The sequence below is a fragment of the Corythoichthys intestinalis genome, chromosome 18 (genome assembly GCF_030265065.1).
Source record: "Corythoichthys intestinalis isolate RoL2023-P3 chromosome 18, ASM3026506v1, whole genome shotgun sequence".
Taxonomy (NCBI): domain Eukaryota; kingdom Metazoa; phylum Chordata; class Actinopteri; order Syngnathiformes; family Syngnathidae; genus Corythoichthys; species Corythoichthys intestinalis.
In genome coordinates, this window is record NC_080412.1 from 5,226,997 (window position 1) to 5,252,609 (window position 25,613).

Here is a 25,613-nt window from a genome sequence, read left to right on the forward strand (position 1 = left end):
GGTCAAACGAAGAGCAGAACTTGTTGAGAAGAGGAGGGATGTTGATGCTGGTTCTGAAAGAGTCAATCATGAGACAGAAAAGTTACTTTCAAGGAGGAATCAAATTGTTGCAGATGAAGAAAGACTAGCCACTGAGAAAGAGAAGATGGAGCAACTGCGATCTGAGATGACAGCATGGGAGGAAAACTCAAAAAGCAACATTCAGTCAGTTGAAATCCTGAAGGCTAATCTCCAATCGGTTGATATCTTGAAGGCCAATCTGCGGGACCTGAAAGAGAAGTTACTTGGAAGCATCTCCCAAAAATCGGTCAAATTAGACGCCAACAAGATTGGCATAGAAAAGACAACGCTTTCCTTGAAGACCATGCTTGCAGATGTCGAAGAAACAGCAGACAAAATACACAACAAAAACAAACCGTTGCAGGGAGAATTGATCAAACTGCAGGGTCTGCTGGCCAGCATGGTCAAACAAAGAGCAGAACTTGATGAGAAGAGGAAGGATGTTGATGCTGGTTCAGAAAGAGTCAATCATGAGACAGAAAAGTTACTTTCAAGGAGGAATCAAATTGATGCAGATGAAGAAAGACTAGCCACTGAGAAAGAGAAGATGGAGCAACTGCGATCTGAGATGAAAGCATGGGAGGAAAACTCAAAAACCAACATTCAGTCAGTTGAAATCCTGAAGGCGAAACTGCGGGACCTGAATGAGAAGATACTTGGAAGCATTTCCAATGAATCGGTCAAGTTAGAAGCCCACGAAATAGGCACACAAAAAACAAGGCTTACTCTGAAGAGCAAGCTCGCAGATTTTGAAGAAACGGCAGACAAAATACACAACAAAAACAAACCGTTGCAGGGAGAAATGATCAAACTGCAGGGTCTGCTGGCCAGCATGGTCAAACAAAGAGCAGAACTTGTTGAGAAGAGGAGGGATGTTGATGCTGGTTCAGAAAGAGTTAATCATGAGACAGAAAACTTACTTTCAAGGAGGAATCAAATTGTTGCAGATGAAGAAATACTAGCCACTGAGAAAGAGAAGATGGAGGAACTGCGATCTGAGATGAAAGCATGGGAGGAAAACTCAAAAACCAACATTCAGTCAGTTGAAATCCTGAAGGCCAATCTACTGGACTTGAACGAGAAGATACTTGGAAGCATCACCCAAAAATCGGTCAAATTAGAAGCCAACAAGATTGGCATAGAAAACACAACGCTTTCCTTGAAGACCATGCTTGCAGATGTCGAAGAAACAGCAGACAAAATACACAACAAAAACAAACCGTTGCAGGGAGAATTGATCAAACTGCAGGGTCTGCTGGCCAGCATGGTCAAACAAAGAGCAGAACTTGATGAGAAGAGGAGGGATGTTGATGCTGGTTCAGAAAGAGTCAATCATGAGACAGAAAAGTTACTTTCAAGGAGGAATCAAATTGATGCAGATGAAGAAAGACTAGCCACTGAGAAAGAGAAGATGGAGCAACTGCGATCTGAGATGAAAGCATGGGAGGAAAACTCAAAAACCAACATTCAGTCAGTTGAAATCCTGAAGGCCAATCTGCTGGACCTGAAGGAGAAGATACTTGGAAGCATCTCCCAAAAATCGGTCAAATTAGAAGCCCACAAGATTGGCATAGAAAAGACAACTCTTTCCTTGAAGACCATGCTTGCAGGTGTCAAAGAAACAGCAGACAAAATACACAACAAAAACAAACCGTTGCAGGGAGAAATGATCAAACTGCAGGGTCTGCTGGCCAGCATGGTCAAACAAAGAGCAGAACTTGATGAGAAGAGGAGGGATGTTGATGCTGGTTCAGAAAGAGTCAATCATGAGACAGAAAAGTTACTTTCAAGGAGGAATCAAATTGATGCAGATGAAGAAAGACTAGCCACTGAGAATGAGAAGATGGAGCAACTGCGATCTGAGATGAAAGCATGGGAGGAAAACTCAAAAACCAACATTCAGTCAGTTGAAATCCTGAAGGCGAAACTGCGGGACCTGAATGAGAAGATACTTGGAAGCATTTCCAATGAATCGGTCAAGTTAGAAGCCCACGAAATAGGCACACAAAAAACAAGGCTTACTCTGAAGAGCAAGCTCGCAGATTTTGAAGAAACGGCAGACAAAATACACAACAAAAACAAACCGTTGCAGGGAGAAATGATCAAACTGCAGGGTCTGCTGGCCAGCATGGTCAAACAAAGAGCAGAACTTGTTGAGAAGAGGAGGGATGTTGATGCTGGTTCTGAAAGAGTCAATCATGAGACAGAAAAGTTACTTTCAAGGAGGAATCAAATTGTTGCAGATGAAGAAAGACTAGCCACTGAGAAAGAGAAGATGGAGCAACTGCGATCTGAGATGACAGCATGGGAGGAAAACTCAAAAAGCAACATTCAGTCAGTTGAAATCCTGAAGGCTAATCTCCAATCGGTTGATATCTTGAAGGCCAATCTGCGGGACCTGAAAGAGAAGTTACTTGGAAGCATCTCCCAAAAATCGGTCAAATTAGACGCCAACAAGATTGGCATAGAAAAGACAACGTTTTCCTTGAAGACCATGCTTGCAGATGTCGAAGAAACAGCAGACAAAATACACAACAAAAACAAACCGTTGCAGGGAGAATTGATCAAACTGCAGGGTCTGCTGGCCAGCATGGTCAAACAAAGAGCAGAACTTGATGAGAAGAGGAAGGATGTTGATGCTGGTTCAGAAAGAATCAATCATGAGACAGAAAAGTTACTTTCAAGGAGGAATCAAATTGATGCAGATGAAGAAAGACTAGCCACTGAGAAAGAGAAGATGGAGCAACTGCGATCTGAGATGAAAGCATGGGAGGAAAACTCAAAAACCAACATTCAGTCAGTTGAAATCCTGAAGGCTAATCTGCTGGACCTGAAGGAGAAGATACTTGGAAGCATCTCCCAAAAATCGGTCAAATTAGAAGCCCACAAGATTGGCATAGAAAAGACAACTCTTTCCTTGAAGACCATGCTTGCAGGTGTCAAAGAAACAGCAGACAAAATACACAACAAAAACAAACCGTTGCAGGGAGAGATGATCAAACTGCAGGGTCTGCTGGCCAGCATGGTCAAACAAAGAGCAGAACTTGATGAGAAGAGGAGGGATGTTGATGCTGGTTCAGAAAGAGTCAATCATGAGACAGAAAAGTTACTTTCAAGGAGGAATCAAATTGTTGCAGATGAAGAAAGACTAGCCACTGAGAAAGAGAAGATGGAGCAACTGCGATCTGAGATGAAAGCATGGGAGGAAAACTCAAAAACCAACATTCAGTCAGTTGAAATCCTGAAGGCGAAACTGCGGGACCTGAATGAGAAGATACTTGGAAGCATTTCCAATGAATCGGTCAAGTTAGAAGCCCACGAAATAGGCACACAAAAAACAAGGCTTACTCTGAAGAGCAAGCTCGCAGATTTTGAAGAAACGGCAGACAAAATACACAACAAAAACAAACCGTTGCAGGGAGAAATGATCAAACTGCAGGGTCTGCTGGCCAGCATGGTCAAACAAAGAGCAGAACTTGTTGAGAAGAGGAGGGATGTTGATGCTGGTTCTGAAAGAGTCAATCATGAGACAGAAAAGTTACTTTCAAGGAGGAATCAAATTGTTGCAGATGAAGAAAGACTAGCCACTGAGAAAGAGAAGATGGAGCAACTGCGATCTGAGATGACAGCATGGGAGGAAAACTCAAAAAGCAACATTCAGTCAGTTGAAATCCTGAAGGCTAATCTCCAATCGGTTGATATCTTGAAGGCCAATCTGCGGGACCTGAAAGAGAAGTTACTTGGAAGCATCTCCCAAAAATCGGTCAAATTAGACGAAAACAAGATTGGCATAGAAAAGACAACGCTTTCCTTGAAGACCATGCTTGCAGATGTCGAAGAAACAGCAGACAAAATACACAACAAAAACAAACCGTTGCAGGGAGAATTGATCAAACTGCAGGGTCTGCTGGCCAGCATGGTCAAACAAAGAGCAGAACTTGATGAGAAGAGGAGGGATGTTGATGCTGGTTCAGAAAGAGTCAATCATGAGACAGAAAAGTTACTTTCAAGGAGGAATCAAATTGATGCAGATGAAGAAAGACTAGCCACTGAGAAAGAGAAGATGGAGCAACTGCGATCTGAGATGAAAGCATGGGAGGAAAACTCAAAAACCAACATTCAGTCAGTTGAAATCCTGAAGGCCAATCTGCTGGACCTGAAGGAGAAGATACTTGGAAGCATCTCCCAAAAATCGGTCAAATTAGAAGCCCACAAGATTGGCATAGAAAAGACAACTCTTTCCTTGAAGACCATGCTTGCAGGTGTCAAAGAAACAGCAGACAAAATACACAACAAAAACAAACCGTTGCAGGGAGAAATGATCAAACTGCAGGGTCTGCTGGCCAGCATGGTCAAACAAAGAGCAGAACTTGATGAGAAGAGGAGGGATGTTGATGCTGGTTCAGAAAGAGTCAATCATGAGACAGAAAAGTTACTTTCAAGGAGGAATCAAATTGATGCAGATGAAGAAAGACTAGCCACTGAGAAAGAGAAGATGGAGCAACTGCGATCTGAGATGAAAGCATGGGAGGAAAACTCAAAAACCAACATTCAGTCAGTTGAAATCCTGAAGGCGAAACTGCGGGACCTGAATGAGAAGATACTTGGAAGCATTTCCAATGAATCGGTCAAGTTAGAAGCCCACGAAATAGGCACACAAAAAACAAGGCTTACTCTGAAGAGCAAGCTCGCAGATTTTGAAGAAACGGCAGACAAAATACACAACAAAAACAAACCGTTGCAGGGAGAAATGATCAAACTGCAGGGTCTGCTGGCCAGCATGGTCAAACAAAGAGCAGAACTTGTTGAGAAGAGGAGGGATGTTGATGCTGGTTCTGAAAGAGTCAATCATGAGACAGAAAAGTTACTTTCAAGGAGGAATCAAATTGTTGCAGATGAAGAAAGACTAGCCACTGAGAAAGAGAAGATGGAGCAACTGCGATCTGAGATGACAGCATGGGAGGAAAACTCAAAAAGCAACATTCAGTCAGTTGAAATCCTGAAGGCTAATCTCCAATCGGTTGATATCTTGAAGGCCAATCTGCGGGACCTGAAAGAGAAGTTACTTGGAAGCATCTCCCAAAAATCGGTCAAATTAGACGCCAACAAGATTGGCATAGAAAAGACAACGTTTTCCTTGAAGACCATGCTTGCAGATGTCGAAGAAACAGCAGACAAAATACACAACAAAAACAAACCGTTGCAGGGAGAATTGATCAAACTGCAGGGTCTGCTGGCCAGCATGGTCAAACAAAGAGCAGAACTTGATGAGAAGAGGAAGGATGTTGATGCTGGTTCAGAAAGAATCAATCATGAGACAGAAAAGTTACTTTCAAGGAGGAATCAAATTGATGCAGATGAAGAAAGACTAGCCACTGAGAAAGAGAAGATGGAGCAACTGCGATCTGAGATGAAAGCATGGGAGGAAAACTCAAAAACCAACATTCAGTCAGTTGAAATCCTGAAGGCTAATCTGCTGGACCTGAAGGAGAAGATACTTGGAAGCATCTCCCAAAAATCGGTCAAATTAGAAGCCCACAAGATTGGCATAGAAAAGACAACTCTTTCCTTGAAGACCATGCTTGCAGGTGTCAAAGAAACAGCAGACAAAATACACAACAAAAACAAACCGTTGCAGGGAGAGATGATCAAACTGCAGGGTCTGCTGGCCAGCATGGTCAAACAAAGAGCAGAACTTGATGAGAAGAGGAGGGATGTTGATGCTGGTTCAGAAAGAGTCAATCATGAGACAGAAAAGTTACTTTCAAGGAGGAATCAAATTGTTGCAGATGAAGAAAGACTAGCCACTGAGAAAGAGAAGATGGAGCAACTGCGATCTGAGATGAAAGCATGGGAGGAAAACTCAAAAACCAACATTCAGTCAGTTGAAATCCTGAAGGCGAAACTGCGGGACCTGAATGAGAAGATACTTGGAAGCATTTCCAATGAATCGGTCAAGTTAGAAGCCCACGAAATAGGCACACAAAAAACAAGGCTTACTCTGAAGAGCAAGCTCGCAGATTTTGAAGAAACGGCAGACAAAATACACAACAAAAACAAACCGTTGCAGGGAGAAATGATCAAACTGCAGGGTCTGCTGGCCAGCATGGTCAAACAAAGAGCAGAACTTGTTGAGAAGAGGAGGGATGTTGATGCTGGTTCTGAAAGAGTCAATCATGAGACAGAAAAGTTACTTTCAAGGAGGAATCAAATTGTTGCAGATGAAGAAAGACTAGCCACTGAGAAAGAGAAGATGGAGCAACTGCGATCTGAGATGACAGCATGGGAGGAAAACTCAAAAAGCAACATTCAGTCAGTTGAAATCCTGAAGGCTAATCTCCAATCGGTTGATATCTTGAAGGCCAATCTGCGGGACCTGAAAGAGAAGTTACTTGGAAGCATCTCCCAAAAATCGGTCAAATTAGACGAAAACAAGATTGGCATAGAAAAGACAACGCTTTCCTTGAAGACCATGCTTGCAGATGTCGAAGAAACAGCAGACAAAATACACAACAAAAACAAACCGTTGCAGGGAGAATTGATCAAACTGCAGGGTCTGCTGGCCAGCATGGTCAAACAAAGAGCAGAACTTGATGAGAAGAGGAGGGATGTTGATGCTGGTTCAGAAAGAGTCAATCATGAGACAGAAAAGTTACTTTCAAGGAGGAATCAAATTGATGCAGATGAAGAAAGACTAGCCACTGAGAAAGAGAAGATGGAGCAACTGCGATCTGAGATGAAAGCATGGGAGGAAAACTCAAAAACCAACATTCAGTCAGTTGAAATCCTGAAGGCCAATCTGCTGGACCTGAAGGAGAAGATACTTGGAAGCATCTCCCAAAAATCGGTCAAATTAGAAGCCCACAAGATTGGCATAGAAAAGACAACTCTTTCCTTGAAGACCATGCTTGCAGGTGTCAAAGAAACAGCAGACAAAATACACAACAAAAACAAACCGTTGCAGGGAGAGATGATCAAACTGCAGGGTCTGCTGGCCAGCATGGTCAAACAAAGAGCAGAACTTGATGAGAAGAGGAGGGATGTTGATGCTGGTTCAGAAAGAGTCAATCATGAGACAGAAAAGTTACTTTCAAGGAGGAATCAAATTGATGCAGATGAAGAAAGACTAGCCACTGAGAAAGAGAAGATGGAGCAACTGCGATCTGAGATGAAAGCATGGGAGGAAAACTCAAAAACCAACATTCAGTCAGTTGAAATCCTGAAGGCGAAACTGCGGGACCTGAATGAGAAGATACTTGGAAGCATTTCCAATGAATCGGTCAAGTTAGAAGCCCACGAAATAGGCACACAAAAAACAAGGCTTACTCTGAAGAGCAAGCTCGCAGATTTTGAAGAAACGGCAGACAAAATACACAACAAAAACAAACCGTTGCAGGGAGAAATGATCAAAATGCAGGGTCTGCTGGCCAGCATGGTCAAACAAAGAGCAGAAATTGTTGAGAAGAGGAGGGATGTTGATGCTGGTTCAGAAAGAGTTAATCATGAGACAGAAAAGTTACTTTCAAGGAGGAATCAAATTGTTGCAGATGAAGAAAGACTAGCCACTGAGAAAGAGAAGATGGAGGAACTGCGATCTGAGATGAAAGCATGGGAGGAAAACTCAAAAACCAACATTCAGTCAGTTGAAATCCTGAAGGACAATCTACTGGACTTGAAGGAGAAGATACTTGGAAGCATCACCCAAAAATCGGTCAAATTAGAAGCCAACAAGATTGGCATAGAAAACACAACGCTTTCCTTGAAGACCATGCTTGCAGATGTCGAAGAAACAGCAGACAAAATACACAACAAAAACAAACCGTTGCAGGGAGAATTGATCAAACTGCAGGGTCTGCTGGCCAGTATGGTCAAACAACGAGAAGAACTTGACGAGAAGAGGAGGGATGTTGATGCTGGTTCAGAAAGAGTCAATCATGAGACAGAAAAGTTACTTTCAAGGAGGAATCAAATTGATGCAGATGAAGAAAGACTAGCCACTGCGAAAGAGAAGATGGAGCAACTGCAATCTGAGATGAAAGCATGGGAGGAAAACTCCAAAACCAACATTCAGTCAATTGAAATCCTGAAGGCCAATCTGCTGGACCTGATGGAGAAGATACTTGGAAGCATCTCCCAAAAATCGGTCAAATTAGAAGCCAACAAGATTGGCATAGAAAAGACAACGCTTTCCTTGAAGACCATGCTTGCAGATGTCGAAGAAACAGCAGACAAAATACACAACAAAAACAAACCGTTGCAGGGAGAATTGATCAAACTGCAGGGTCTGCTGGCCAGCATGGTCAAACAAAGAGCAGAACTTGATGAGAAGAGGAGGGATGTTGATGCTGGTTCAGAAAGAGTCAATCATGAGACAGAAAAGTTACTTTCAAGGAGGAATCAAATTGATGCAGATGAAGAAAGACTAGCCACTGCGAAAGAGAAGATGGAGCAACTGCGATCTGAGATGAAAGCATGGGAGGAAAACTCAAAAACCAACATTCAGTCAGTTGAAATCCTGAAGGCGAGACTGCGAAACCTGAATGAGAAGATACTTGGAAGCATTTCCAATGAATCGGTCAAGTTAGAAGCCCACGAAATAGGCACACAAAAAACAAGGCTTACTCTGAAGAGCAAGTTCGCAGATTTTGAAGAAACGGCAGACAAAATATACAACAAAAACAAACCGTTGCAGGGAGAAATGATCAAACTGCAGGGTCTGCTGGCCAGCATGGTCAAACAAAGAGCAGAACTTGTTGAGAAGAGGAGGGATGTTGATGCTGGTTCAGAAAGAGTCAATCATGAGACAGAAAAGTTACTTTCAAGGAGGAATCAAATTGATGCAGATGAAGAAAGACTAGCCACAGAGAAAGAGAAGATGGAGAACCTGCGATCTGAGATGAAAGCATGGGAGGAAAACTCAAAAACCAACATTCAGTCAGTTGAAATCCTGAAGGCCAATCTGCTGGACTTGAAGGAGAAGATACTTGGAAGCATCACCCAAAAATCGGTCAAATTAGAAGCCAACAAGATTGGCATAGAAAAGACAACGCTTTCCTTGAAGACCATTCTTGCAGATGTCGAAGAAACAGCAGACAAAATACACAACAAAAACAAACCGTTGCAGGGAGAATTGATCAAACTGCAGGGTCTGCTGGCCAGCATGGTCAAACAAAAAGTAGAACTTGATGAGAAGAGGAGGGATGTTGATGCTGGTTCAGAAAGAGTCAATCATGAGACAGAAAAGTTACTTTCAAGGAGGAATCAAATTGATGCAGATGAAGAAAGACTAGCCACTGAGAAAGAGAAGATGGAGCAACTGCGATCTGAGATGAAAGCATGGGAGGAAAACTCAAAAACCAACATTCAGTCAGTTGAAATCCTGAAGGCCAATCTGCTGGACTTGAAGGAGAAGATACTTGGAAGCATCACCCAAAAATCGGTCAAATTAGAAGCCAACAAGATTGGCATAGAAAAGACAACGCTTTCCTTGAAGACCATGCTTGCAGATGTCGAAGAAACAGCAGACAAAATACACAACAAAAACAAACCGTTGCAGGGAAAATTGGTCAAACTGCAGGGTCTGCTGGCCAGCATGGTCAAACAAAGAGTAGAACTTGATGAGAAGAGGAGGGATGTTGATGCTGGTTCAGAAAGAGTCAATCATGAGACAGAAAAGTTACTTTCAAGGAGGAATCAAATTGATGCAGATGAAGAAAGACTAGCCATTGCGAAAGAGAAGATGGAGCAACTGCAATCTGAGATGAAAGCATGGGAGGAAAACTCAAAAACCAACATTCAGTCAGTTGAAATCCTGAAGGCCAATCTGCTGGACCTGAAGGAGAAGATACTTGGAAGCATCTCCCAAAAATCGGTCAAATTAGAAGCCCACAAAATTGGCATAGAAAGGACAACCTTTACCTTGAAGACCATGCTTGCAGATGTCGAAGAAACAGCAGACAAAATACATAACAAAAACAAACCGTTGCAGGGAGAATTGATCAAACTGCAGGGTCTGCTGGCCAGCATGGTCAAACAAAGAGCAGAACTTGATGAGAAGAGGAGGGATGTTGATGCTGGTTCAGAAAGAGTCAATCATGAGACAGAAAAGTTACTTTCAAGGAGGAATCAAATTGATGCAGATGAAGAAAGACTAGCCACTGAGAAAGAGAAGATGGAGCAACTGCGATCTGAGATGAAAGCATGGGAGGAAAACTCAAAAACCAACATTCAGTCAGTTGAAATCCTGAAGGCTAATCTCCAATCGGTTGATATCTTGAAGGCCAATCTGCGGGACCTGAAAGAGAAGTTACTTGGAAGCATCTCCCAAAAATCGGTCAAATTAGAAGCCAACAAGATTGGCATAGAAAAGACAACGCTTTCCTTGAAGACCATGCTTGCAGATGTCGAAGAAACAGCAGACAAAATACACAACAAAAACAAACCGTTGCAGGGAGAATTGATCAAACTGCAGGGTCTGCTGGCCAGCATGGTCAAACAAAGAGCAGAACTTGATGAGAAGAGGAGGGATGTTGATGCTGGTTCAGAAAGAGTCAATCGTGAGACAGAAAAGTTACTTTCAAGGAGGAATCAAATTGATGCAGATGAAGAAAGACTAGCCACTGAGAAAGAGAAGATGGAGCAACTGCGATCTGAGATGAAAGCATGGGAGGAAAACTCAAAAACCAACATTCAGTCAGTTGAAATCCTGAAGGCGAGACTGCGAGACCTGAATGAGAAGATACTTGGAAGCATTTCCAATGAATCGGTCAAGTTAGAAGCCCACGAAATAGGCACACAAAAAACAAGGCTTACTCTGAAGAGCAAGCTCGCAGATTTTGAAGAAACGGCAGACAAAATATACAACAAAAACAAACCGTTGCAGGGAGAATTGATCAAACTGCAGGGTCTGCTGGCCAGCATGGTCAAACAAAAAGTAGAACTTGATGAGAAGAGGAGGGATGTTGATGCTGGTTCAGAAAGAGTCAATCATGAGACAGAAAAGTTACTTTCAAGGAGGAATCAAATTGATGCAGATGAAGAAAGACTAGCCACTGAGAAAGAGAAGATGGAGCAACTGCGATCTGAGATGAAAGCATGGGAGGAAAACTCAAAAACCAACATTCAGTCAGTTGAAATCCTGAAGGCCAATCTGCTGGACTTGAAGGAGAAGATACTTGGAAGCATCACCCAAAAATCGGTCAAATTAGAAGCCAACAAGATTGGCATAGAAAAGACAACGCTTTCCTTGAAGACCATGCTTGCAGATGTCGAAGAAACAGCAGACAAAATACACAACAAAAACAAACCGTTGCAGGGAAAATTGGTCAAACTGCAGGGTCTGCTGGCCAGCATGGTCAAACAAAGAGTAGAACTTGATGAGAAGAGGAGGGATGTTGATGCTGGTTCAGAAAGAGTCAATCATGAGACAGAAAAGTTACTTTCAAGGAGGAATCAAATTGATGCAGATGAAGAAAGACTAGCCATTGCGAAAGAGAAGATGGAGCAACTGCAATCTGAGATGAAAGCATGGGAGGAAAACTCAAAAACCAACATTCAGTCAGTTGAAATCCTGAAGGCCAATCTGCTGGACCTGAAGGAGAAGATACTTGGAAGCATCTCCCAAAAATCGGTCAAATTAGAAGCCCACAAAATTGGCATAGAAAGGACAACCTTTACCTTGAAGACCATGCTTGCAGATGTCGAAGAAACAGCAGACAAAATACATAACAAAAACAAACCGTTGCAGGGAGAATTGATCAAACTGCAGGGTCTGCTGGCCAGCATGGTCAAACAAAGAGCAGAACTTGATGAGAAGAGGAGGGATGTTGATGCTGGTTCAGAAAGAGTCAATCATGAGACAGAAAAGTTACTTTCAAGGAGGAATCAAATTGATGCAGATGAAGAAAGACTAGCCACTGAGAAAGAGAAGATGGAGCAACTGCGATCTGAGATGAAAGCATGGGAGGAAAACTCAAAAACCAACATTCAGTCAGTTGAAATCCTGAAGGCTAATCTCCAATCGGTTGATATCTTGAAGGCCAATCTGCGGGACCTGAAAGAGAAGTTACTTGGAAGCATCTCCCAAAAATCGGTCAAATTAGAAGCCAACAAGATTGGCATAGAAAAGACAACGCTTTCCTTGAAGACCATGCTTGCAGATGTCGAAGAAACAGCAGACAAAATACACAACAAAAACAAACCGTTGCAGGGAGAATTGATCAAACTGCAGGGTCTGCTGGCCAGCATGGTCAAACAAAGAGCAGAACTTGATGAGAAGAGGAGGGATGTTGATGCTGGTTCAGAAAGAGTCAATCGTGAGACAGAAAAGTTACTTTCAAGGAGGAATCAAATTGATGCAGATGAAGAAAGACTAGCCACTGAGAAAGAGAAGATGGAGCAACTGCGATCTGAGATGAAAGCATGGGAGGAAAACTCAAAAACCAACATTCAGTCAGTTGAAATCCTGAAGGCGAGACTGCGAGACCTGAATGAGAAGATACTTGGAAGCATTTCCAATGAATCGGTCAAGTTAGAAGCCCACGAAATAGGCACACAAAAAACAAGGCTTACTCTGAAGAGCAAGCTCGCAGATTTTGAAGAAACGGCAGACAAAATATACAACAAAAACAAACCGTTGCAGGGAGAATTGATCAAACTGCAGGGTCTGCTGGCCAGCATGGTCAAACAAAAAGTAGAACTTGATCAGAAGAGGAGGGATGTTGATGCTGGTTCAGAAAGAGTCAATCATGAGACAGAAAAGTTACTTTCAAGGAGGAATCAAATTGATGCAGATGAAGAAAGACTAGCCACTGAGAAAGAGAAGATGGAGCAACTGCGATCTGAGATGAAAGCATGGGAGGAAAACTCAAAAACCAACATTCAGTCAGTTGAAATCCTGAAGGCCAATCTGCTGGACTTGAAGGAGAAGATACTTGGAAGCATCACCCGAAAATCGGTCAAATTAGAAGCCAACAAGATTGGCATAGAAAAGACAACGCTTTCCTTGAAGACCATGCTTGCAGATGTCGAAGAAACAGCAGACAAAATACACAACAAAAACAAACCGTTGCAGGGAAAATTGGTCAAACTGCAGGGTCTGCTGGCCAGCATGGTCAAACAAAGAGTAGAACTTGATGAGAAGAGGAGGGATGTTGATGCTGGTTCAGAAAGAGTCAATCATGAGACAGAAAAGTTACTTTCAAGGAGGAATCAAATTGATGCAGATGAAGAAAGACTAGCCATTGCGAAAGAGAAGATGGAGCAACTGCAATCTGAGATGAAAGCATGGGAGGAAAACTCAAAAACCAACATTCAGTCAGTTGAAATCCTGAAGGCCAATCTGCTGGACCTGAAGGAGAAGATACTTGGAAGCATCTCCCAAAAATCGGTCAAATTAGAAGCCCACAAAATTGGCATAGAAAGGACAACCTTTACCTTGAAGACCATGCTTGCAGATGTCGAAGAAACAGCAGACAAAATACATAACAAAAACAAACCGTTGCAGGGAGAATTGATCAAACTGCAGGGTCTGCTGGCCAGCATGGTCAAACAAAGAGCAGAACTTGATGAGAAGAGGAGGGATGTTGATGCTGGTTCAGAAAGAGTCAATCATGAGACAGAAAAGTTACTTTCAAGGAGGAATCAAATTGATGCAGATGAAGAAAGACTAGCCACTGAGAAAGAGAAGATGGAGCAACTGCGATCTGAGATGAAAGCATGGGAGGAAAACTCAAAAACCAACATTCAGTCAGTTGAAATCCTGAAGGCTAATCTCCAATCGGTTGATATCTTGAAGGCCAATCTGCGGGACCTGAAAGAGAAGTTACTTGGAAGCATCTCCCAAAAATCGGTCAAATTAGAAGCCAACAAGATTGGCATAGAAAAGACAACGCTTTCCTTGAAGACCATGCTTGCAGATGTCGAAGAAACAGCAGACAAAATACACAACAAAAACAAACCGTTGCAGGGAGAATTGATCAAACTGCAGGGTCTGCTGGCCAGCATGGTCAAACAAAGAGCAGAACTTGATGAGAAGAGGAGGGATGTTGATGCTGGTTCAGAAAGAGTCAATCGTGAGACAGAAAAGTTACTTTCAAGGAGGAATCAAATTGATGCAGATGAAGAAAGACTAGCCACTGAGAAAGAGAAGATGGAGCAACTGCGATCTGAGATGAAAGCATGGGAGGAAAACTCAAAAACCAACATTCAGTCAGTTGAAATCCTGAAGGCGAGACTGCGAGACCTGAATGAGAAGATACTTGGAAGCATTTCCAATGAATCGGTCAAGTTAGAAGCCCACGAAATAGGCACACAAAAAACAAGGCTTACTCTGAAGAGCAAGCTCGCAGATTTTGAAGAAACGGCAGACAAAATATACAACAAAAACAAACCGTTGCAGGGAGAATTGATCAAACTGCAGGGTCTGCTGGCCAGCATGGTCAAACAAAAAGTAGAACTTGATCAGAAGAGGAGGGATGTTGATGCTGGTTCAGAAAGAGTCAATCATGAGACAGAAAAGTTACTTTCAAGGAGGAATCAAATTGATGCAGATGAAGAAAGACTAGCCACTGAGAAAGAGAAGATGGAGCAACTGCGATCTGAGATGAAAGCATGGGAGGAAAACTCAAAAACCAACATTCAGTCAGTTGAAATCCTGAAGGCGAGACTGCGAGACCTGAATGAGAAGATACTTGGAAATATTTCCAATGAATCGGTCAAGTTACAAGCCCACGAAATAGGCACACAAAAAACAAGGCTTACTCTGAAGAGCAAGCTCGCAGATTTTGAAGAAACTGCAGATAAAATAAACAACAAAAACAAACCGTTGCAGGGAGAAATGATCAAACTGCAGGGTCTGCTGGCCAGCATGGTCAAACAAAGAGCAGAACTTGATGAGAAGAGGAGGGATGTTGATGCTGGTTCAGAAAGAGTCAATCATGAGACAGAAAAGTTACTTTCAAGGAGGAATCAAATTGATGCAGATGAAGAAAGATTAGCCACTGCGAAAGAGAAGATGGAGCAACTGCAATCTGAGATGAAAGCATGGGAGGAAAACTCAAAAACCAACATTCAGTCAGCTGAAATCCTGAAGGCCAATCTGCTGGACCTGAAGGAGAAGATAATTGGAAGCATCTCCCAAAAATCGGTCAAATTAGAAGCCCACAAGATTGGCATAGAAAAGACAACTCTTTCCTTGAAGACCATGCTTGCAGGTGTCAAAGAAACAGCAGACAAAATACACAACAAAAACAAACCGTTGCAGGGAGAGATGATCAAACTGCAGGGTCTGCTGGCCAGCATGGTCAAACAAAGAGCAGAACTTGATGAGAAGAGGAGGGATGTTGATGCTGGTTCAGAAAGAGTCAATCATGAGACAGAAAAGTTACTTTCAAGGAGGAATCAAATTGATGCAGATGAAGAAAGACTAGCCACTGAGAAAGAGAAGATGGAGCAACTGCGATCTGAGATGAAAGCATGGGAGGAAAACTCAAAAACCAACATTCTGTCAGTAGAAATCCTGAAGGCTAATCTCCAATCGGTTGATATCTTGAAGGCCAATCTGCGGGACCTGAAAGAGAAGTTACTTGGAAGCGTCTCCCAAAAATCGGCCAAATTAGAAGCCAACAAGATTGGCATAGAAAAGACAACGCTTTCCTTGAAGACCATGCTTGCAGATGTCGAAGAAACAGCAGACAAAATACACAACAAAAACAAACCGTTGCAGGGAGAATTGATCAAACTGCAGGGTCTGCTGGCCAGCATGCTCAAACAAAGAGCAGAACTTGATGAGAAGAGGAGGGATGTTGATGCTGGTTCAGAAAGAGTCAATCGTGAGACAGAAAAGTTACTTTCAAGGAGGAATCAAATTGATGCAGATGAAGAAAGACTAGCCACTGAGAAAGAGAAGATGGAGCAACTGCGATCTGAGATGAAAGCATGGGAGGAAAACTCAAAAACCAACATTCAGTCAGTTGAAATCCTAAAGGCGAGACTGCGAGACCTGAATGAGAAGATACTTGGAAGCATTTCCAATGAATCGGTCAAGTTAGAAGCCCACGAAATAGGCACACAAAAAACAAGGCTTACTCTGAAGAGCAAGCTCACAGATTTTGAAGAAACGGCAGACAAAATACACAACAAAAACAAACCGTTGCAGGGAGAAATGATCAAACTGCAGGGTCTGCTGGCCAGCATAGTCAAACAAAGAGCAGAACTTGTTGAGAAGAGGAGGGATGTTGATGCTGGTTCAGAAAGAGTCAATCATGAGACAGAAAAGTTACTTTCAAGGAGGAATCAAATTGATGCAGATGAAGAAAGACTAGCCACTGAGAAAGAGAAGATGGAGAACCTGCGATCTGAGATGAAAGCATGGGAGGAAAACTCAAAAACCAACATTCAGTCAGCTGAAATCCTGAAGGCCAATCTGCTGGACCTGAAGGAGAAGATAATTGGAAGCATCTCCCAAAAATCGGTCAAATTAGAAGCCCACAAGATTGGCATAGAAAAGACAACTCTTTCCTTGAAGACCATGCTTGCAGGTGTCAAAGAAACAGCAGACAAAATACACAACAAAAACAAACCGTTGCAGGGAGAGATGATCAAACTGCAGGGTCTGCTGGCCAGCATGGTCAAACAAAGAGCAGAACTTGATGAGAAGAGGAGGGATGTTGATGCTGGTTCAGAAAGAGTCAATCGTGAGACAGAAAAGTTACTTTCAAGGAGGAATCAAATTGATGCAGATGAAGAAAGACTAGCCACTGAGAAAGAGAAGATGGAGCAACTGCGATCTGAGATGAAAGCATGGGAGGAAAACTCAAAAACCAACATTCTGTCAGTAGAAATCCTGAAGGCTAATCTCCAATCGGTTGATATCTTGAAGGCCAATCTGCGGGACCTGAAAGAGAAGTTACTTGGAAGCGTCTCCCAAAAATCGGCCAAATTAGAAGCCAACAAGATTGGCATAGAAAAGACAACGCTTTCCTTGAAGACCATGCTTGCAGATGTCGAAGAAACAGCAGACAAAATACACAACAAAAACAAACCGTTGCAGGGAGAATTGATCAAACTGCAGGGTCTGCTGGCCAGCATGCTCAAACAAAGAGCAGAACTTGATGAGAAGAGGAGGGATGTTGATGCTGGTTCAGAAAGAGTCAATCGTGAGACAGAAAAGTTACTTTCAAGGAGGAATCAAATTGATGCAGATGAAGAAAGACTAGCCACTGAGAAAGAGAAGATGGAGCAACTGCGATCTGAGATGAAAGCATGGGAGGAAAACTCAAAAACCAACATTCAGTCAGTTGAAATCCTAAAGGCGAGACTGCGAGACCTGAATGAGAAGATACTTGGAAGCATTTCCAATGAATCGGTCAAGTTAGAAGCCCACGAAATAGGCACACAAAAAACAAGGCTTACTCTGAAGAGCAAGCTCACAGATTTTGAAGAAACGGCAGACAAAATACACAACAAAAACAAACCGTTGCAGGGAGAAATGATCAAACTGCAGGGTCTGCTGGCCAGCATAGTCAAACAAAGAGCAGAACTTGTTGAGAAGAGGAGGGATGTTGATGCTGGTTCAGAAAGAGTCAATCATGAGACAGAAAAGTTACTTTCAAGGAGGAATCAAATTGATGCAGATGAAGAAAGACTGGCCACTGAGAAAGAGAAGATGGAGAACCTGCGATCTGAGATGAAAGCATGGGAGGAAAACTCAAAAACCAACATTCAGTCAGTTGAAATCCTGAAGGCCAATCTGCTGGACTTGAAGGAGAAGATACTTGGAAGCATCACCCAAAAATCGGTCAAATTAGAAGCCAACAAGATTGGCATAGAAAAGACAACGCTTTCCTTGAAGACCATGCTTGCAGATGTCGAAGAAACAGCAGACAAAATACACAAAAAAAACAAACCGTTGCAGGGAGAATTGATCAAACTGCAGGGTCTGCTGGCCAGCATGGTCAAACAAAGAGCAGAACTTGATGAGAAGAGGAGGGATGTTGATGCTGGTTCAGAAAGAGTCAATCGTGAGACAGAAAAGTTACTTTCAAGGAGGAATCAAATTGATGCAGATGAAGAAAGACTAGCCACTGAGAAAGAGAAGATGGAGCAACTGCGATCTGAGATGAAAGCATGGGAGGAAAACTCAAAAACCAACATTCAGTCAGTTGAAATCCTAAAGGCGAGACTGCGAGACCTGAATGAGAAGATACTTGGAAGCATTTCCAATGAATCGGTCAAGTTAGAAGCCCACGAAATAGGCACACAAAAAACAAGGCTTACTCTGAAGAGCAAGCTCACAGATTTTGAAGAAACGGCAGACAAAATACACAACAAAATCAAACCGTTGCAGGGAGAAATGATCAAACTGCAGGGTCTGCTGGCCAGCATGGTCAAACAAAGAGCAGAACTTGTTGAGAAGAGGAGGGATGTTGATGCTGGTTCAGAAAGAGTCAATCATGAGACAGAAAAGTTGATTTCAAGGAGGAATCATATTGATGCAGATGAAGAAAGACTAGCTACTGAGAAAGAGAAGATGGAGCAACTGCGATCTGAGATGAAAGCATGGGAGGAAAACTCAAAAACCAACATTCAGTCAGTTGAAATCCTGAAGGCCAATCTCCAATCTGTTCAAATCTTGAAGGCCAATCTGCGGGACCTGAAGCAGAAGCTACTTGGAAGCATCTCCCAAAAATCGGTCAAATTAGAAGCCCACAAGATTGGCATAGAAAAGACAACGCTTTTCTTGAAGACCATGCTTGCAGATGTCGAAGAAACAGCATACAAAATCCACAACAAAAACAAACCGTTGCAGGGAGAAATGATCAAACTACAGGGTCTGCTGGCCAGCATGGTCAAACAAATAGCAGAACTTGATGAGAAGAGGAGGGATGTTGATGCTGGTTCAGAAAGAGTCAATCATGAGACAGAAAAGTTACTTTCAAGGAGGAATCAAATTGATGCAGATGAAGAAAGACTAGCCACTGAGAAAGAGAAGATGGAGCAACTGCGATCTGAGATGAAAGCATGGGAGGAAAACTCAAAAACCAACGTTCAGTCAGTTGAAATCCTGAAGGCCAATCTCCAATCTGTTCAAATCTTGAAGGCCAATCTGCGGGACCTGAAACAGAAGTTACTTGGAAGCACCTCCCAAAAATTGGTCGAATTAGAAGCCCACGAAATAGGCACACAAAAAACAAGGCTTACTCTGAAGAGAAAGCTCGCAGATTTTGAAGAAACGGCAGACAAAATACACAACAAAAACAAACCGTTGCAGGGAGAAATGATCAAACTGCAGGGTCTGCTGGCCAGCATGGTCAAACAAAGAGCAGAACTTGATGAGAAGCGGAGGGATGTTGATGCTGGTTCAGAAAGAGTCAATCATGAGACAGAAAAGTTACTTTCAAGGAAGAATCAAATTGATGCAGATGAAGAAAGACTAGCCACTGAGAAAGAGAAGATGGAGCAACTGCGATCTGAGATGAAAGCATGGGAGGAAAACTCAAAAACCAACATTCAGTCAGTTGAAATCCTGAAGGCCAATCTGCTTGACTTGAAGGAGAAGATACTTGGAAGCATTTCCAAAGAATCGGTCAAGTTAGAAGCCCACGAAATAGACACACAAAAAACAAGGCTAACTCTGAAGAGCAAGCTCGCAGATTTTGAAGAAACAGCAGACAAAATTCACAACAAAAACAAACTGTTGCAGCGAGAAATGATCAAACTACAGGGTCTGCTGGCCAGCATGGTCAAACATACAGCAGAACTTGATGAGAAGAGGAGAGATGTTGATGCTGGTACAGAAAGAGTCAATCATGAGACAGAAAAGTTACTTTCAAGGAGGAATCAAATTGATGCAGATGAAGAAAGACTAGCCACTGAGAAAGAGAAGATGGAGCAACTGCGATCTGAGATGAAAGCATGGGAGGAAAACTCAAAAACCAACATTCAGTCAGTTGAAATCCTGAAGGCCAATCTCCAATCTGTTGAAATCTTGAAGGCCAAACTGTGGGACCTGAATGAGAAGATACTTGGAAGCATTTCCAAAGAATCGGTCAAATTAGAAGCCCACAAGATTGGCATAGAAAAGACAACGCTTTCCTTGAAGACCATGCTTACAGATGTCGAAGAAACAGCAGACAAAATACACAACAAAAACAAACTGTTGCAGGGAGAAATTATCAAACTACAGGGTCTGCTGTCCAACATTGTCAAACAAAGGGCAGAACTTGATGAGAAGAGGAGGGATTTTGATTCTTGTTCAGAAAGCGTAAATAATGGAACAGAAATCTTACTTTCGATGATAAATCATATTGATGGAGCTCATAGCATTTATCCAGAAAGTGGATATGCTCCAATTGTATCCCTTCGTGACAAAGTGGGTAAAGAAAAGAGACAAAGGCTTCTCACTCAGCCTGAATCATTGGCCTTTAGAGGTGTTTACATCGTAAATATCTCTGAAAAAGTATGGCTGCGAAAAATCTGGAAGGATACAAATATGGAAAAGAAGGGAATTAATCAGATGAAATGCACAGGCCGTGAGATGAAAAAACACTTGGAGAAACGGTTAAAAGTGGTTACTGGTTTTGTTCAAACATATTGGTTAGACAAGGCAAAGACATTTGTTGAGAAAAAACATTCAAATGAAGAATTTTTTCAAACTTGGCAAAGTAATTCGGAGGAAAAGGATAAAACAAAGAAGAAAAATTGTTTGAACCATCAGAAACTTAAAGCTGAGATTCTCTGTGCCATAGAGGCTCTAGCTTTCATCAAAGAAAAGACGACTAGAGCACTGAATACTTGTGAATTAAGTCAAAACAATCAGTTGGACAAGTGAGTAGAAAATTTTGTTATGGACTGTTTTTGTCAGCTGCAGTTTTCGTATCAAAAATGTCCAAATGACCAAAAAAAAAAAAAAAAATGGAGTGGTCTTTGACTTGGCACATAAGAGCCTCGGCTTGTTTTTGGTCGGAACGCTACGACTTGAATGAAAATATAAACACAACACTTGTTTTTGTTCTTTCTTTCATGATCTGGAGTAAAAAGATCAAAAACCTAAACACTGATGATAGTTGATTTCCCTCAAATATTGTTAACTTTTCTGTCTAAATCTTTGTTGGTCAAAATTTCTCCTTCATCGACATAATCCATCCCACCTCACAGAGGTGGCATAGCAAGATACAACATTATTGTACAGGTGCCCCTGAGGCTGGCCACAATGAAAGGCCACTGTGAAATGTGCAGTTTTTTCACATGGCGCAACGTTGCAAGTTTTAAGGGAGCGTGCAATTGGCATGTTGGCTGCAGGAATGCCCACCGGGACATTTTACTGTGAAATGAATAGTCATTCCACTACCATCATCTCCCAAGGCGTCTCAGACAATTTGTGATTACAACCGCAGACCATGTGTAACCACACCAAGCTAAGATTGTCCTTGTGGTTGTCCTTGCCTGGACTCCCCTCTAGAGTTACTTTTGTGTTACACTTTCTGTTTTACCTCTTGGCGTTAATTCCATTTTTGCAGGCTGGGTGTGGCAGATCTAGAAGTACACCTGCAACTCATCAGCAATTCCCATTGCTTTAAAAGGCATGGCCTAGGCAGCATGCAGGTGCCAGATGCTTCTGCCAATCACCAGTGGTACATCGGTCTACTAAGCCTTCTTGACATTTTGAAGTACTAATTTTTGAATCGTTGACTTATTTCTGTTTTTTTGCCATCAGGTCACCCACCCAGCCAAGTCCTCAAAGCTTCCTGTTTGAAAGAAGCCCCTTGCCATGGCTATTGTCTGACTCATCAACACCATCAGCAGTTCAATCTGTTGTCTTTGACTGGATAAAATCCCTTAAACTCTCCATCTGCTTCCTGGTCGCACTTTGGCCCATGTCAGCTTCACCTACCCTGCCTGAACTAATTATCTGGCTGAAAGGAAAATTGGACCAAGCAACTCCCAACAGTTTCCAAGAAGCTCTCGGACACCAGGGAAGTATGCTGGATAAGCATGAGCAGATGTTACATAGATTTGGAGAAACACTACAGACGATTTACATGGACTTGCAGCAGGTCAAGACCAGTGTTGTTAATAACGGCGTTACAATATAACGGCGTTACTAACGGCGTTATTTTTTTCAGTAGTGGGTAATCTAATTAATTACTTTTCTCATCTTGGCAACGCCGTTACCGTTACTGAGGACGGAAAGGCATGCGTTACTATGCGTTACTATATTGGTCGAAAAGTCTGAGGGAGACGGACTCACCGAGACGACAGAGCAGAGCAGGAGCAGGGAGGAGGCAAGAAAGTTGTGACGCCGAGCAAACGCGATGCTAGGTAGCTCCAATAATACATGTTGTAGCCGATAGCCGACAAACTACGGCCGCATGTTATGGTAGATATGGTAGACATGGTAGATATCACATGTACTGTATATAGATATAACTAGATGCAAAATGACAGACATGGCACTAAATGCGTTAGTAGACAGCCGCCATCTTAAAGCAGTAGGCTTTTTAGGACGGCTCTGTTGTAGAGAACCTTCCTAGCGAACCTAAGTAACTTTTTATCTAAAATACTTCTAAATCGGCAAAATCTTGACTTGAATCTATCTTTAAATGATGAAACAGTTTTAAAACTTTCATATGTCGAAAGTAGAGAGAAGGGAACTAATGCAATAATGGGAGCAATTTTAACAACTTTTAACAGTTGATTCAGGGTAAAGGGTAAATTAGGGTAAAGAATTGGGCTCGGGCCAATTGTACCAAAAACCTCCACAAAAAAACTTCACATAGTGTGGCCAATGTTTTTTTTTTTTTTTTGGAAAAAAAAAAGTCATTATCACCAATTACTTTGCCAAGTAACTAATTACTCTTACATTCAGGTAATTGAGTTACAAACACAATTACTTTTTGGGAGAAGTAATTTGTCACTATAATTAATTACTTTTTTTCAGTAAGATTAACAACACTGGTCAAGACACAGCACTGGCAACCACCACAAAGACCTCCACATCTAGCATGTTCATCTCCAAGATGATCTGAGATCTGCTGGGTATTGCAGCAATTGGTTTTCATGAGCAATTCATGTCTGTGCATACTGTCAAAAACATTCTCAGGCAAGCTCATGCATGCTCCTCGTGCTCATCGAGATTGCAACCTGACAGCAGTTTGTTACAGTTACAGATTTGAGTGGGTGAATGCTCGCATATAAATTGGACATATGATAAGACATTCTTTCTGTATATGTGTACTTGCAAATTTGGACGCAACAATACAAAAAGTACACCCACAACATTTTTCAACAAAGTCACCGTGTTTTTCACTACACTTGCACCGTTGTTGCACAAGGTTTCTAATGCCTTCATTAAGTTTTTGATTGAGCAGCAGGCAACGTATGCACCGCCTCCTTCACCTGTTGATTTGGTGGCGAAACGACTGCGGCTAAAGCATCTTTAAGCGGACTGAAAAGATGGTAATCCGACGAGGCGAGATCAGGACGGTATAGAGGATACTCAAACACTTTGAAATGTGTGGGCAGCAATATGTAAATGAACATTGTCAAGCAAATAAGGAACACCTTCTGAGAATAGACCTTGGTTTGTTGCAAATGGATGACTTCAGCTTGTGCCTCTACACTTGTCCGACCGCTTTTGAACTGTTTCATCCACTGGTAAACACTGCGCCGTGGTAAAACATTGCCCCCTTACTGTACTGAAAGTCTTCTATAGATTTCAGTTCCTGGTACACACAAAATGGATTACACGTCTCTGTTCTTCTTTGGTATAAATGGAGAGTTGTGCAGCTATCGTTTCATCCCAACGATGCAAAGTGGCCTGAGGTGATAACGTAGAAATTTACCACAAGGAAGGTGGCTTGCGCCATCTAGAAGCTGACATATCATGCAAAGCCTTACAGCCAATATACACGCAATTAAAGTAAGAGTGCAGCTACGTATTGACTTACTCTCGTGTGTGTGTGTGTTTGTGTATTTATACTACATATATACATATATTTGTTTTTTTACTTCCCTGGTCTACCTTCAGTTATATTTTAGTGGTTTTAAAATCGAACTTGTTTGTCTTCATGTAATAAACCTTTTGAAAATTTGGAAATTGTCCTGTTGTCTTAATAAATGAAAATGGCTGAAAGTTGGACTTTTTCCTCATATAATTCCGTGCAGATTGTGGGTTTTTTTGCGTGCTTTTTTTTTTATTAGATTTTTTTTAAACTGGTTGTTCTAAAGATTCTGGAATGCAAATATATGAAACTAAAGGGTATTTAAACATTAAATGTTTCACCAGAATAAAATCATTGGCTGCTATTGACAGCAACAGATGCTTTAAAACAGTTTTTCCAATTGCCACAGTATTTTGGTCAAATTACTACTTAAAACACTGACAATAATGAAACAGGTCAACAACCTTTTTACTGTTCTAACAGCTTAAACTGACAGAAAACGAACATAATGATTCAACGACATCCATCTTAGTTCAAATGGATCTTGTCTATCGCTGTCAAGTCTACTGAATGAGTTAGTTTACAATTTTAAAAAAATTTATTATTTTACTTTATCAGTGTTGCCAGATCGGCTAGTTCCTGCCCAGTTGGGGTATTTTCAAAGATCGGGGTGGAAGAAAGATGCCCTGGGCGGGTTGCTCAAATTTTGGCTACTTCTGACAAAAGTTGGCGTTTTGGAAGAAACCGTTTTGATTAGTTATAATAGTTAAACCCGTGTATCTAACACCTTAAGGTTCAGCTACATTGCTTGTAGCTGTCCCTTGGTCCAAAAAAGGCAAAGTAGTCTTGACTGATGCTCCAGTTTCTTTCATTTTTCTCTCCATTCTCGTTAGCATCATAAGCACCTGGTGCACCGTGAAAACTAGACAATTTTACATACAAAAATATGTGCAAACAAAATCAAACTTACATTCAGAAACAAAACAAGATATAATATTAAACTAGGCCTGCAAGCAGGACTGAACGGGCCCTCGCGATCTAGCGCAACTCGGACGTCACGCAACTCGGACAGTGTGCAGGTCAGGGTGGTGGCAGATCGTCCTCTCTAATCATCTCATTAGAGCCTAACATGCTCAAAAGTCGCCTCTTTACATTCACAGACCTAAGAGATAAAAACCACTATTGGAGAAAGTACTACAAAAAAGCAGCGAATAAAGGGTCATCACGGCAACAGAGACATGGGCGTGGACATGGGCCGTAAAATAAGTATTTCAAAAGGTCTTGAAACTACAATGACCAACCTGAAAAGAACTGGACATATATTAGAAAAATGAGTGACTTTCTATTGCCACTAGTTGGCGCTGTAGGGTTGATGCAAATGACCCCTACAGGACCCTTCAGAGTATGACTCAACAAGCACGAGATGTTTGGCGCAGATATGTTATAGAAGTTATGACTGTTCAAAACTTGTGGTGAGACGAAATGGCTTCAGTCATTTTCACCTCTCCTGTTGGACTCTTATGCTTCAACCAAACCTCAGTATTTTTCATCAGGCACCTGAACACATGTCTTATGGCTCCCCTGATCCAGGTTTCAGGTGAATATATTTTT

General features: G+C 42.0%; 1 protein-coding gene across 1 annotated transcript; it reads left to right on the top strand.

Annotated features, from left to right (window-relative positions):
- The first annotated feature begins 19,128 nt into the window (after nucleotides 1-19,128).
- On the top strand, nucleotides 19,129-24,462 carry LOC130906149 (uncharacterized). Its single transcript, XM_057820129.1, has 2 exons — nucleotides 19,129-21,692; nucleotides 21,776-24,462. Exon 1 carries the CDS (start codon nucleotides 19,337-19,339, stop codon nucleotides 20,888-20,890), a length of 1,554 nt encoding a protein of 517 aa, XP_057676112.1. The 5' UTR covers nucleotides 19,129-19,336; the 3' UTR covers nucleotides 20,891-21,692; nucleotides 21,776-24,462.
- The last annotated feature ends 1,151 nt before the right edge of the window (nucleotides 24,463-25,613 follow it).